At 40.8% G+C, this 14470-nt stretch overlaps 1 protein-coding gene across 1 annotated transcript in view; it reads right to left on the bottom strand.

The window, feature by feature from the left end:
- The window catches only part of LOC119411474 (neurofibromin), a gene marked incomplete at its 5' end in the record, with an annotated part of 106502 nt that overhangs the window by 90175 nt on the left and 1857 nt on the right, over positions 1-14470 (bottom strand). The window contains 2 exon segments of the mRNA XM_037678425.1: positions 12754-12829; positions 12920-12987. Coding sequence (XP_037534353.1) covers positions 12754-12829; positions 12920-12987 — 144 coding nt within the window.

The following is a 14470-nucleotide window of genomic DNA, read 5'->3' as shown; positions in this document are numbered from 1 at the left end:
TGTGTGTGTGTGTGTGTGTGTGTGTGTGTGTGTGTGTGTGTGTGTGTGTATACTGACTATTTTGGAGTTATAGCCCCCACCCGGTGGAAGCTGCCGCCACTGTGGCAAAGACTGGTTCATCCCAAAGATCCAGTCCCCCGTCACAAACAGAGTAATATTGTGTATGTTGTTCAGTGTCAGGAGGTGATCAGTCTTACATCGGGGAAACTAAACAGTCACTGGCCAAAAGGATGGACAAACACAGAAGATCAACACCATCAGGCCAGGACTCTGCGGTCTACACTCATCTCCAGGTCAGAGGTCACTCTTTCAGAGATGAAGATGTTCACATCCTGGATAGAGAGGAACGATGGTTTGAGAGAGGAGTAAAGGAGGCCATCTTTGTGAAAAGAAACCGTCCATCATTAAACAGGGGCGGAGCCTCCGGGTTCAACTGTCCCCCTCTTACAATGCTGTGATTGCTAGTATCACTCAGCCCTCTGTGAACAGTAAACAGCCATCAGTGTGCTAATGATCCATTGTTAGGCTGATGGTCCTTCTTGAGCATGTGATCAGCTGGTTCTGGTTGTCAGCAGCAAACTGGTTGATCCACTCTGAGAAGGTGCTATTTAAGAGACTGAGCTGAAAACAGCACCTCAGACTGAGGAAGTCTTTCAGATGGAAGACAAAACGTTTCTACTTGTTTTTGCTTGTTTGTTTTTTGAATGTCCAGAGGACCAGATTGAACTTTTTTAGATTTTTCTACCTGGATTATTGAGCAGCATCAGGATGTACTTATTGACATTTAACACAGTGTGATCTGATTTAGTATTTCATTGTTTCTACTTATGTTTCATGTTTTTATGCTTTTATTCGTGATGCTGTAATTATATCTTGGTTTTTTTTATGCTGTTATCTTGATGCTGGTGATCTTTGTACCCCGCAGTTTATAAACAGGAATGGCTAACTTATGTAGATTTTTTAAATAATTTTCATAATTTATGGTAATGGCAAATGGACTGTACAGCTCCTTTCCATCTTATTTCAAGATACTCAAAGCGCTTTACAACAATCTGTGCCTCATTGACCCATTCATGGGGAGTGGTGGCGCAGAGGTTAGAGAGGTGGGCCTGTGATCCGAAGATCGCCGGTTCACGCCCCGGCCCCGACAACATCAAAATTGTGGGTGGGGTGGGTGAAACCCCCACACTTGCCCCCACCCTCATTCGCCCCACTCTGGGCCCTTAACCCCCACCATGTGCTCCCTAAACAGGTCTCGCTTGAAAATGAGTTCTCGTGGCTCAATGAGACTACCTGTATAAATAAAGGCTAAATGAAAAAAAAAAATTTCATACAGCTCTATACTAGATCTCTACAAAGCTAATGGAACAAATCATTCTAAAGAGACTAAACAGAGCTTTAGGACATTCATACACTGATGGGGCACACATCACAGACTATAAGGAGTTCAGTGTCTTGCCCAGGGACACTTAAGCATGTGGCTGCTGGTGGAATTGAACAACTCTTGCATTGGAGGACGACTGCTCTAACCACTCAGCCACCAAACTTATATTTTTATATTTTATTTTGACAGACTTCCTGCCGTCTCTCGGTAACTTCATGCCACTATCATTTTCCTTTAAGAGAGCAGGGCGCTCATGGCTCTCAGCACCCACCCCTCTTGGGGGCAAACTTTTGTGACACAGAGTGAATGCCCTCGTGTACAAAGACTCTTGCTCAGGGTTTCAAATTTCCTACCATAACTCCTCCCACTCTGTCACCATGTTGTGACATCACACTAAAATTTATTTTTTTGTGAAAAAACGGTTTACCACCGAGAATAAAACCTAAAAAAAGAAATACAGATAAAATGTTTGTATTATAATAGATGCAAGAATGTCTTGTAGATGTGTATTTTATCCTCAAAAGTATCCACGGAGAAAATTATCTGGGTCACAGCTTTATCCATCCATCCATCCATTATCTTTACCCGCTTCTTCCATTTTGGGTCACGGGGGTCACCGGTGCCCATGTCCAGCAATCACTGTGTGAGGGGCGAGGTACACCCTGGACAGGTCTCCAGTCCATCACAGGGACACATAGAGACAAACGACACAAACAACCATTCACTCTCTCACTCACACCTAGGGACAATTCAGAGTTACCATCAGTCTAACATGCATGTTTTTGGTCTGTGGGAGGAAACTGGAGTACTCAGAGAAAACCCACGCATGCACGGAGAGAACATGCAAACTCCACCCAGAAAGGCCCCCGGACCGGGATTTGAACCAGGGACCTGCTTGCTGGGAGGCAGCAGCTCTACCAATTGCGCCACCGTGCTGCCTGCAGCTTTACCGGAACTTATAAAAAAAGACATGGGTTTGACAGCGGGGGGGTGTCAGGTGAAGCAGCGTGGAGCGATGCAGCAGTATGGACCAGTGGAGCTCCAGAGTTTGCACAGGATAGCTGGAGTTCTGGGATTCTGTCTAAATAAAGGTTGAATCAAGTTTGAAAACAATGTCTCAGAAAATTTGAATTTTACTTAAGACCAATTTAAAAAAAGGATTTTTAGAAATGTTGGTCAACTGAAAAGTGTGAACATGAAAAGTATGAGCATGTACAGCATCAATACTTAGTTGTTGCTCCTTTTGCCTGGATTACTGCAGCAATGCGGTGTGGCATGGAGTGGATCAGTCTGTAGCACTGCTCAGGTGTTATGAGCCCAGGTTGCTCTGACGGTGACCTTCAGCTCTTCAGAATTGTTGGATCTGGCGTATCACATCTTGCTCTTCCAATACCCCAGTGTTCCCCCTAGATAACTTGCCATGGCAGGGCGCTCATCTCGTCTGATTTTTGTCTGCGGGGGGACACGTCCTGAGCTGCACAGCGCGGTGTTTATACCAACAATTTTAGTGGGGGTACAGGGACACAGCGGCGCGCCATTTGTACCGACAGTTACAGCTTTAGAGGAGGGGTGGAGGAGAGGAAAGAGTCAGAGACACATCTGAGCCGCGCACTGTTTGTACCAACAGTGTTTGAGTGAGTGGGGCCGGGGGTGTCAGCGTGACGGCTCAGCACGAGGGAAGAGGCTGCCTTTAGCTTTTTAGCTTGCGCACCTGTACTGCGAGCCACCAGCTTGGCATTACGTCAGTGCCGACAGGCGGTTGGGCGGGGGGTTCGATAGAAGGGGCGCTCGGTTCTGTTGACGAGGCAGGGCGCCCCGTCTGTATAATGGTAGGGGAAACACTGTACCCCATAGATTTATTTATTTTTTTAGAAAGACAGTTTTCTATCACATTCATTAATTACAGCTTTAGCCATTCAAGGTCATATATAAGGATGGAGGCAAAAAAGTCCAAATGAATTTTGTCCATGTTGCCTTTCTAAGGTTTTCTTTCACAGAACAATGTCAAAAAAGAACAGAGTTGAACAAAACTGGGGGGTGCACCACAAACCATAAAAACAGTAAGAACAAAGAACAGGATCACATAATTCACAAGTACCATCAAATAAAGTCAGATCTAATTGGTTTTACCTACTTAGTCCATTTGGTCCAGATCTGGTAAAATTTTTCTTTTTTGACTTGGAGGGAAAAATATATTTTTTTCATAACATAAATCTGATAGACAATTTCAATCCATTCATCATTTGTGGGTGGTTCTGCCTTTAACCATTTCCTCGTGACGGATTTTTTACTGGCTGCCAACAGGATAGTCAACAGTTTTTTGTCTTTGTTGGTCCATGTTTCAAGCATTAAGTTACCCAAGTACAAAGTTTCACAGTTGAATGGAATGGAATTAAATACATTTTCAATATGTTTGTGGATCTCTTCCCAGTAGGGTCTTATTACCTGGCACTCCCAGAAAATGTGGAAGTTGTTATAATCAAAGTTGACAAAGTTGTTACAATCTTAAGGGGATAGAGATATTTGTCAAACCAAAATTCAGAACTAGTCTGAAGGGAAGGTCTACCTCAATCCAAGGAGTTGGATTGTGGAATGTTCTAGAGAGTGATGTGAAAAATGCCAAGTCAATGTGTACATTTAAGAAAAAGATCAAAGCCGAATTGTTAAAAAAGTTTATATGAAGTAGCTTAGTGTGTTTTTTGTATTAGAATTAGAAAAAATAGAAAGCGAGTTATTCATTTTGTTCTGTTACTTGAAAATTATTATGATTGAACTAATTGTTTGAAAAAAGGGGCAGATATAATAAGATTTTTTCTTCTTTCTGCTGCCTTTCATTTTAAATCTCTTGTATTTTTTTATATTGTTATGGAATTGTTTTGTTTTTTTTAATTAATAAACTTTATACCATACCATACCAAGTTATTGGCTCCCTTAGACCCACAAAGTCTCCAACAAGCATCCCCCTTGCCCTGGTGTCGTTTCTGAATGGGTGTAACAAAAAATCTTGCAATGTTTTTCCAGCAGAATTCTCGCCATGTGTTTGATCCGGTCGAGACCCATTGTAGTTGACATATTTTCTCCCATTTCTCCTGTGTGATCATTACTTTCATTTCCTTTTCCCATTTCTTCTTTATGTATTCTGTATTACCTTGTTTAGATATTTCAATGGCATTGTATAGTTTAGAGACAATTTCATTATCTGCTCTGGACTTAATTAATGATAGAAATACCTCCATGAACATTGATTCGCCTTTTTCCAACGTCCCTTTAAGATTTTTATTAAAATAATGTCTCACCTGTAGGTACCTGAAGAAATCATCTTTTCCCAGTTCATGATCTTTCTGTAAGGTTTTGAAACTCAGAAATGTCCCTTTGTGGACAAATGAATAATATGTAGTTAATCTTTTTAAGATGCGTAACTTAAATCTATTGTCTGTTCTATGTGGTGTGAAGTCCGAGTCATAGGCACACCACCTCAAAATTTTTGCTGTATCTCCTAATCTGCAAATTTTAATTAATTCCTGCCAGGACTTCAGAAAGCTACCCGTTATGTGGTCTTCTGGGATCTGTTGTTCTTCTTGTAATTTATGATCACTGAGTAGGGCTGTTATTGGGACTCCTTTTATCGTTGTGCCTTCTATTTCCTTCCAAGCTGCAGTGTATGTTGGTGAACACAGACAGACTAAAGGTCTCAGCTGGGCTGCATGGTAGGAGGAGAAGATTTTCCACAAATTTGATCATCATTGTCATTTCCTTCTCAGACCCCTCCATTACCCCTTACATCCTTGTTTTCGCGTCTGGAACGACTCTCCAGATCTGACAATTTCCTGTGTTTTGGATCCTTTCTTTTGCCTTCTCAATATGTCCTTCCACCTTATCCATTCTGGTATTCACCTTCACAATTTTCTTTTACTGTCAAGTTGTTCTTTATTTACTTGGTGAAACCCTCTTAATTCTCGCAGAATCAGTTCAGAATCTGACATTTTTAGGCACTGTGCCTCGTTTGTTAGCTTGGGGGCCGTTAGCTGCTAACTGTTGCTGCATCCCGTCTTTCTCACCCATCTGATCTCAGTCGGCATTTGTTGTTTAAAGTGGTGACACGGTTCTTATCCCCTTTTTAACACTTTATATTGATAGATTTACTTAAGTTTATATGAGGAAATTTCTCTAACTCTGGTTCATCCAGGAGTGTTCTCGCTATGCGGCCATCATGATGGTGGTCCGACCCGGAAGTCCCCCATAGATTTTCTATGGTGAGTTTGCTGGCCAATTAAAAACAGGCATACCATGTTCCTTAAACCAGGTACTGGTAGCTTTGGCACTGTGTGCAGGTGCCAAGTCTTGTTGGCAAATGAAATCTGCATATCAGTAAAGCTGGTCAACAGAAGGAAGCATGAAGTGCTCTAAAACTTTTTGGTAGACGGCTGCCTTGCTCTTGGACCTCAGAAAACACAATGGACCAACACCAGCAGATGACATGGCACCCCAAATCATCACTGACTGTGGAAACTTGACACTAGACCTCAAGTAACGTGGATTCTTTGCCTCTTCTCTCTTCCTCCAGACTCTGGAACCTTGATTTCCAAAGGAAATGCAAAATTTACTTTCATCAGAGAACATAACTTTGGACCACTCAGCAGCAGTCCAGTTCAGTTTTTACCCCAGGAAAGACACTTCTGATGCCGTCTCTTGTTCAAGAGTGTCTTGACACAAGAAATGCGACAGCTGAAACCCATGTCTTGCATACGTCTGTGCGTGGTGGTTCTTGAAGCACTGACTACAGCTGCAGTCCACTCTTTTGTGGATCTCCCCCACATTTTGGAATGGGTTTGGTTTCACCATCCTCTCCAGGGTGCAGTTATCCCTATTGCTTGTACACTTTATTCTACCACAACTTTTCCTTTCCTTCACCTTTCTGTTAATGTGCTTGGACACAGAGCTCTGTGAACAGCCAGCCTCTTTAGTAATGGCCTTTTGTGTCTTGCCCTCCTTGTGCAAGGTGTCAATCGTTGTCTTTTGGACAAGTGTCAAGTTAGCATTCTTCCCCATGATTGTGTAGTCAGAGTGAAGGTTTCTTTATTTGTCATTCGCACCACGTGGTACATGTGGTGGAAAACAAAATTGTGTCCATAGGGTCCCAGTTACATCCAACTGTAAAATGTAAAAGAAAAACAATAAAAAGATCTAATATATGAACTAAAGCCTGTAGTACACTCGCACGTACGTGGATCCGCAGAGGTCCGTGCGTACTGGATTAGAGTCGAAGTGGACACCCGCAGGGCATGTCTGTGCAAAGCTCAATTTTTACGACTGAGTGCGCATACTCTGTGACACACAATAAACTGCTCGGCGATGGACTGTTTTGTATGAGACACCAATGTATTAAACTTCCCTTCTTGGTCCCTGATCTGGCCTTTTCTTTTGTTTGTTTTTTTATTCCCAAGAGGCAAGCGATCTCTTCCTCCTCCTCCTTTGACGCCATGACTGAAATTGTGAGAAATGAAGGAATTTGTCACGAGCGAATTAAAATCATGTCCAGCGTGGCTGCGGGAGGGCATGACATGTCTGTTTGTCATATGTCTGGCGTTTTACCTGCCTGCGTGCTGAAACAATGTGACACGTTACAGCCAATACAGAAACTTGACACCGAAAAAAGAGTGATGTTTCAATCCATACACCGACCGGTGCAGATCGGTGGGTGCCATTTAAGAACCTCGGTTCAGTACTCAGCCTAAACACAGAACACCACTGCGGCTGGACTGCCAGCTCTCGTTTTTTGTTTTTTATTGCGACCTGTCAATCAATCCAGTAGGCGTGTCAGCAAATTATCGCCCCCCACCGATCTCTCCTACTTTCCCCGTTTCATTGGTTCGACTGAGACCTGTTAGGTAATTTTATTGGTCAGATTTTTTTACCTTTATTAATAAAGGTAGTCTCATCAATGCATGTCTCTCTTGGGGGGTGGAGCATTGTGACTCAACGAGACTACTCGTTGGTTCATTGTGGTTGACACATGGCATCAGGGAGGGATAATGGGTAAAATTTATGTTAATTGTTAATCATTTCAGTTAGCTGTTTATCATTGTTTTTTTAGTGATTAGTCTGTTCTTCTTAGCTTAGTTTATGAGTTCATTATGTGTTAGCTTGTGTTAGACCATTCAGTAGAGCAACCATGAGTGAGATAGGTAGTTATCATGAAGAGGTGTGGAATTCACTCTGTTTATTTTGAAAAGCAAAATAAAGCCTGTGAAATGCCTTCTGGTGGTTGAATCTTGATCTACAACAAGAAATGCACATATCTCTCAGAAGCTATGTGCTGCCACCCATATTTTAACGTGAAAACCCCCAGCTTAAATGGGTGTGACTTTTAAGTGTCTAAAATTGGGTTTTTTGTTGTTGTTTTTTTATTTAGTGTGGTGGCTTATATTCGGGTGCACTCTATAGACCAGCAGTTATTGTATGTTTGATTAGCCATCTTATCGAGCTGTAGTGAACAGAGCCTCCGGTCAAAACCTGCCTCTGAAGACCTTCATGGGACAGGAACTGTTATTTCATTGATTTGAATCCAGAAATACAAATTAGCTCATCCAGAGACTTTCTAATTGTATCCTGAACTAATCAATTGAAAGAACACTCTTTTTCATATTATCATTAATATTTTTACAATGTCTTGATAATCAAAAGTGTGTTTAGTTCAAACCATTTTAAATGTTGAAGTGAACCACTCATTTTAAATCAACTATGAAACAGTATTAATGATTTTTAATCCTCATTCAAAGTAGAAATCAAGTTAAATGTCTGTTACAAAGTAATTATGCATTTTGATCTTCTGTCTGAAATGAGAGAGTGATGTCGGTCAAAAGTCGGAGACAGTCGCAAACAAGTTTATTGGAACGAACTGTCATGTTTTTAAACCTCTCAGACAGAAACAAGAAAACTGGCACCTGTAAGTCTGTCATTTCTCCAAAACATTTCTCTGTCTGTTCCTAAACATCTCCGTTGTATTCTTGACTTGTAATGACCCTCTGACGTCACTAAAACCACACCCCTGTTGGTTCTTTCAACCAATCAGGACTTCCCAAAAGTGACCGGAAGCAGAACTCTTTAAAAGTTGACAATTACGAGAACAAAAGTTCCAAAAGTTCAGAAAAGAGGTTCCGAAAGTTCTGAAGTGCTGGAGTTAGTTGGGAGTTCTTCCGAGTCTAGTTGGGATTATGGAGCCTTCCACATCTGAGTGGAACCTCTGACGGAATCACAGCTCATGTGAGTCCACCCGGCGAATGCCCTATAACTTCTGAGGAAGTTTGTTCTGTGGAACGGATTATCTCACGGCTTCTGCCGAGTCGCAGCCGCCCTGAGGAGACGCTGAAAAGTAGCGTGCCAGGGACCTCTTGACCGCAGCTGATTCATCCTCTGCCAAGGTAAAGAGTCGTCACGAGCTTCACTACCAGTGTACCGCGGGTGAGCTGCGCTTGAAAGGAGCGTGTTGTTCTGGTCTACAGACATACATCCTCATCCATCCATTTTCTCTCCATTCAAACTCCTTCATTCCCCATCTTTAAAACTCTTCTATCTTGCCAGTAATTAATCCAGATATCTTCAGAAATGTCTGTTGTTTTTATTAAGTAAAACGTGCCAAGTTTTATTAATCAGAGCCAACCAGTATAATCAAGTGTACAATGTTTTGATGTTAAATTTTGATTCTGTTAATAAATGACCACATTCATTTTGATGGGTCAAAGAAAATTAACGTCTCGTGTCACTGATTAGACCATCTCCCACATAGAACCTCTGTCACATATCTGTCAAGTAGCTCAAAAAAGTGAGAACCCGTTATTAAAAATTGACTGTAGTGGAGCTCTGAAGCTAACTGAAGCTAACCTAGCCTTAGCATACTACAGAGCCATCTTATAGTAATGCAGATGGATGCCCCCCTCCTGTCCTGGATGGTGAACCATCTGACTGACAGACCACAGTATGAGCACTTGCAGAACTGACTGTGTGTAAGACAGGGTGGTCGGCAAAACTGGGGCCCCATAGGAGACAGTCATCTCTTCCTTCATCTTTATCCTCTACATCACAGACTTCAGCTACCAGACAGAGTCCTGCCAGCTCCAGAAATTTTGTGGTCACTATGCGATAGTTGGATGTGTCAGTAATGGTGATGATACTGAATACAAAATTGTAGTTGGTAACTTTGCCACATGGTGAGAGCAGAACCACCTGTAGCTCAACATGACAAAGACAAATGAACTGGCTGTGGATCTAAGGAGGGTCAGGACACTGTTGACCCGTTTCCATCCAGGGGATCACTGTGGACATTGTGGAGGATTATAAATACTTAGGAGCGTTCAGTGACCATATACAGGGCTGGACTAAGAATACTTATGCCCTCTACAAGAAGGGCCAGAGCCACCTCTATTTTTGGAGGAGGTTATGGTTCTTTAACATCTGTCTAACTATACTGAGGATGTTTTATGAGACTGTAGTGGCCAGTGTCTTCCTGTTTGCTGTTGTGTACTGGGGCAGCAGACTGAGGGTAGCAGATGCCAACAGACTCAACAAACTTATCCACAAGGCCAGTAACATTGTGGGGGTGGAGCTAAATTCAATGACTGTAGAGTCAGGTAGGAGGATGCCATCTGTGACATGCCAATGTCACCTATCCTCTCCATGATGTGCTGGCCAAACACACGAGTACATTTATTGAAAGATTGAGACCACCAAAATGCATGACAGAGTGCCATAGGAAGTCATTTCTGCCTGTGGCCATCCAACTAGACAACTCTCCTCCCTTTGACTGTTAGAAACTCTGCTAACACACTGCTAACACACTGCTAACACACTGTTAACACACTGTTAACACACTGTTAACGCTCTGCTAACACTCTGCTAACACACTGCTAACACATTGTTAACACACTGCTAATACACTGTTAACATACTGCTAACACTCTGTTAACACTCTGCTAACACTCTGCTAACATTCTGCTAACACACTGCTAACACACTGTTAACACATTGTTAACACACTGCTAACACACTGTTAACACACTGCTAATACACTGTTAACATACTGCTAACACTCTGCTAACACTCTGCTAACACACTGCTAACACACTGTTAACACATTGCCAACACACTGCCAGCACACTGCTAGCACACTGTTAGCACACTGTTAACACACTGTTAACACACTGCTAACACACTGCTAACACGCTGTTAACACTCTGCTAACACACCGTTAACACACTGCTAGCACAATGCTAACACACTGCTAACACATTGAATTGCTTACCTTGTCAACATTATGCACATATTTATACACTGGCACTAGAGCTTCACATACTTTGAATATATACAATGCACATATTGTATTTATTACATTTTCATAGTAAACGTTTAAATCTTTTAATTTTTCTTTATTCTCTCATTTTCATTCAGATATGCATGTACTTGGATATTATTGTATGTTTACATTTTATAGCTTTACATGGAACAACTGTGACAAAGTCAGTTTCCCCCTGGGATTAAAAAGGTATTCTGATCCCTCTGTTTTGTTCAAACTATAAACTGGCTGGGTGTTTGTTGCACAAGAGAGTAATGTAGTGAACTTAACCTGATGTCAAAACTAAGCCTAAGGTCAAAACCCTTGACCTTAAGAACCTTGTGGGACAGAAACTGTCATTTCATTGATCTGAATCCAGAAATACAGGTTCACCCATCCTGAGACTTTCCTTCTTGAAAATCAAGTGAAAGAACACTCTCTTTTTATTATCATTACTATTTTACAAATGTTGATAATCAAAGTGTCTTAGTTCAAACCATTTTAGATGTTGCAGTGAACTAATCAATTTTATTAACTGTGAAACAGTGTAATGATTTTTTAAGCCATATGCAGAGTTAGAATTCATGTTAAGGTCTGTTACAGATTTTTATGCATTTTCTGATTTCTGTCTTTGAATGAGCAAGTGTGCGTTTTCCAAGGTCAGGAGTCGAAGCAGACATGTGTTGGAACAACTGTCTTGTTTACATCCTCTCAGATGTCAACAGAGAAGTTGGCACCTGTTTCCAAACTCGCCAAAACAAAACTCTGTCTCTGAGAACAGTTTAATCTGTTCCATAACAATTCTTGCTGTTTTCTGACTTCTAGTAACCTCTTACATCACAAAACACACCCCTGTCTGGTTAATATGGACCAATCAGGGACGCTCAAATATACCGGAAATAGAGCTCTTTAAATTGCCGGTACTTCCTAGTTCTCACAGTTCGGCGGCGCGGAGAAGTTCTGAGATGTTCGCAGTTCTGTGAAGTCGTTTGGGAGAACAGAAGTCCAGCCATGATAAGGCTCTTCGAGTTGGATTATAACATCTTCCACCTCTGAGTGGAACTTCTGAAGGACTCCACTCATGTGAAGTCCACTTGCTGAGGTGAGCTGGTGTCGGACGGAATCTCGTCACTACTTCGGACGAGTCACAGCCATCCTATGGAGACGCTGGACAGGTAGCGTTAACTGGACCTCCATATCTGCTGATTTATCTTCAGAAAGGTAATGAGTCAAGTTTCCTACCAAAGCGTACCGAGGAAAAGCTGGGTTCTAATGGAGAGTGTCGGTTCTGGTCAACACTTCCCCTCACACACCATCTTTTACTCCCTTTAAACTTCATTTCCATCTTTAAATTCTTCTCTCAAGTAGAAATCCTTCCAGATAATTTAGAAATGTCTGTGTAAAGTGCTCATCCACCGCCGTGTGGATAATTGATCATAATTGTACAGTTTTCATTGATGTCTGCTGTTCTGCTGAAGAGTGGAAACAATCGCCGCATTGTTTCTCACTACCTGTAAAGCTGTTAATTATGTTGTTATTTTCATATTTTGCCAAATTAATGTAAATGTTTGATGTTAAACTTTGATTCTGTAAAATAAATGACCGCATTCATTTTGATGGGTCAAAGATAAATGACGTCTCACGTTTACATTTCATTAAATTCAATGCACGTTTTATTCAGTCCAGAAAAATGAGGAATCCGTTTTAATTGATGAATATTTCTCAGCATCTGTTCATCTACAGTAATACTAACAATAAAAAATATACATTTTTGTTTTTTTACATTTTGAAATTAATAAAGACTTGTTCATGTCCTCATCATAGTTGATGAATAAAAAAAACAATTTGACTACTCCCTGCATTATTCCTGCAATTAACTGTTCAAACTGAACATTATAAACTGACCTTTTTAGTCTCTGTATTTTAAAAGAACATGCATTTTATTCCATCTGGGGAAAGTAGATGTTGATTTATTTCATAAAAGCGGATACCTAATTTTGCTCTAAATCTGAAAATTGAAATGGTTTGTTGTGTTTCATACCTGCCATGTCAGTCTGTGGACGCTGGTACAGCATTGTGAATTCATCTGGGTAATTTTCCACCCAGTTCCAAAAAGCCTGCAGAGAAAATGCAAGATAACATTACTGGTGCTAAAAACAAGATGTGAATGATGATCTGTAATCTCCAAAGGCTGTAAAACCAGGTACCTTCTCTAAACTGTTGATGACGGCAAGCTGCGCAGGTTTCTTTAGAGCTCTGAACTTTGGCACCATTTCTGAAAATAAATAAACTGGATTACAGAAATCTCAACAGATTTTTAGATCTTTCAATGATGGGATGAAAACCTCAATAACATTGTTGGTAAAAGGATTCAAAGTTTTTAAAATAAAACCTGAAAAATGTGATGTGCATTAATATTCAATCCTCTTTAAGATGAAAAACCAAAAAAAAAAAAAAAAAAGTCCATGCTCAATAATCCAGGTATACAATCCAACAATTTCCAGTCAGGTCATCTGGACAGTTTCTTTTTTGTTTCCTGAAACGTTTCACCTTCCATCCAGAAGGCTTCATCAGTCAAGGAAACACACAACACAAAACGGATTCTTCCCCCAAACAGCTTACTCTAAAATGGAACAAACCAGTTATGTTGGTGCTAAGATGGTGTCTTTGGCACGCACTTCCTCTTGTGCTGGCCCTCTTCCTCGTAGACAGTCATGTCAAACTGGTTCAAAACCAAAAAAAGTCCATGCTCAATAATCCAGGTATACAATCCAACAATTTTCAGTCAGGTCATCTGGACAGTTTCTTTTTGTTTTTTTTCTGAAACGTTTCACCTTCCATCTGGAATGGAAGGCCTCTTTAAGATGGTATTTCCAGTCTGAAACTAGTAGGTTACAGAGTTCAATTCAATTTGATTAAATGGTAAAAGGTAAATGGACTAAACTTATATAGTGCCTTTCCACCAAATAAATATATTCAAAGAACTCTACAACACAATCTGTGCCCTCATTTACCTATTAAACATAACATTTACATAGTGTAGCAGTATGGAAATAGACCTGGCTAGGGAAATGTAACTTCCTGTTAAGTGGGCTGAGTATAAAAGGATAACCGGTAACCTTCCGGTAACCTCAGCTCCTGAGTTTTGTGTTGTTCCCTTTTTTTAATAGGATTTTTAAAAAAGTATTTATAAAAAGGTGAATAAACTTTTCTAATTTTGCAAGCCTGTCTCAGATGTCAAGTATTTTTGTAAGAGCTACGAACCGGTGTGCCTTGTAAATCACATAATTTTAATATGATCCACTTGGTACCACCACAATAGCGTAGGAAGATCAACATAAGAAGGAAGTACCGTATGTTCATGCTTAGTAATCAGGTAGAAAAATCCAACAAAGTTAAGTCAGGTCCTCAGGAAGTTTTTTTGTTTTGTTTTTGTTGTTGAAACGTTTCGTCTTTCATCAAAAAGACTTCATCAGTCCGAGGAGCCACAGTTCAATTCAACTCAATTTATTTGTATAGTGCCAAGTCACAACATAAGTCGTGGAGTTGTGAAGTTGTGTGGCATGGAGGCTGCACAGCTGCAGGAAGAAAAGTTTTGCAAAGTGGTGAAGGCTGCACAGACGATGTTGGAGTCAATCTCCCCACCATCACAGACATCTACAGATCCTTCTCAAAAAATTAGCATATTGTGATAAAGGTCATTATTTTCCATAATGTAATGATAAAAATGAAACTTTCATATATTTCAGGTTCATTGC

Source organism: Nematolebias whitei, chromosome 6 (assembly GCF_014905685.2).
Source record: "Nematolebias whitei isolate Nwh7 chromosome 6, NemWhi1, whole genome shotgun sequence".
Taxonomy (NCBI): domain Eukaryota; kingdom Metazoa; phylum Chordata; class Actinopteri; order Cyprinodontiformes; family Rivulidae; genus Nematolebias; species Nematolebias whitei.
This window is presented reverse-complemented; position numbering and strand designations above follow the sequence as displayed.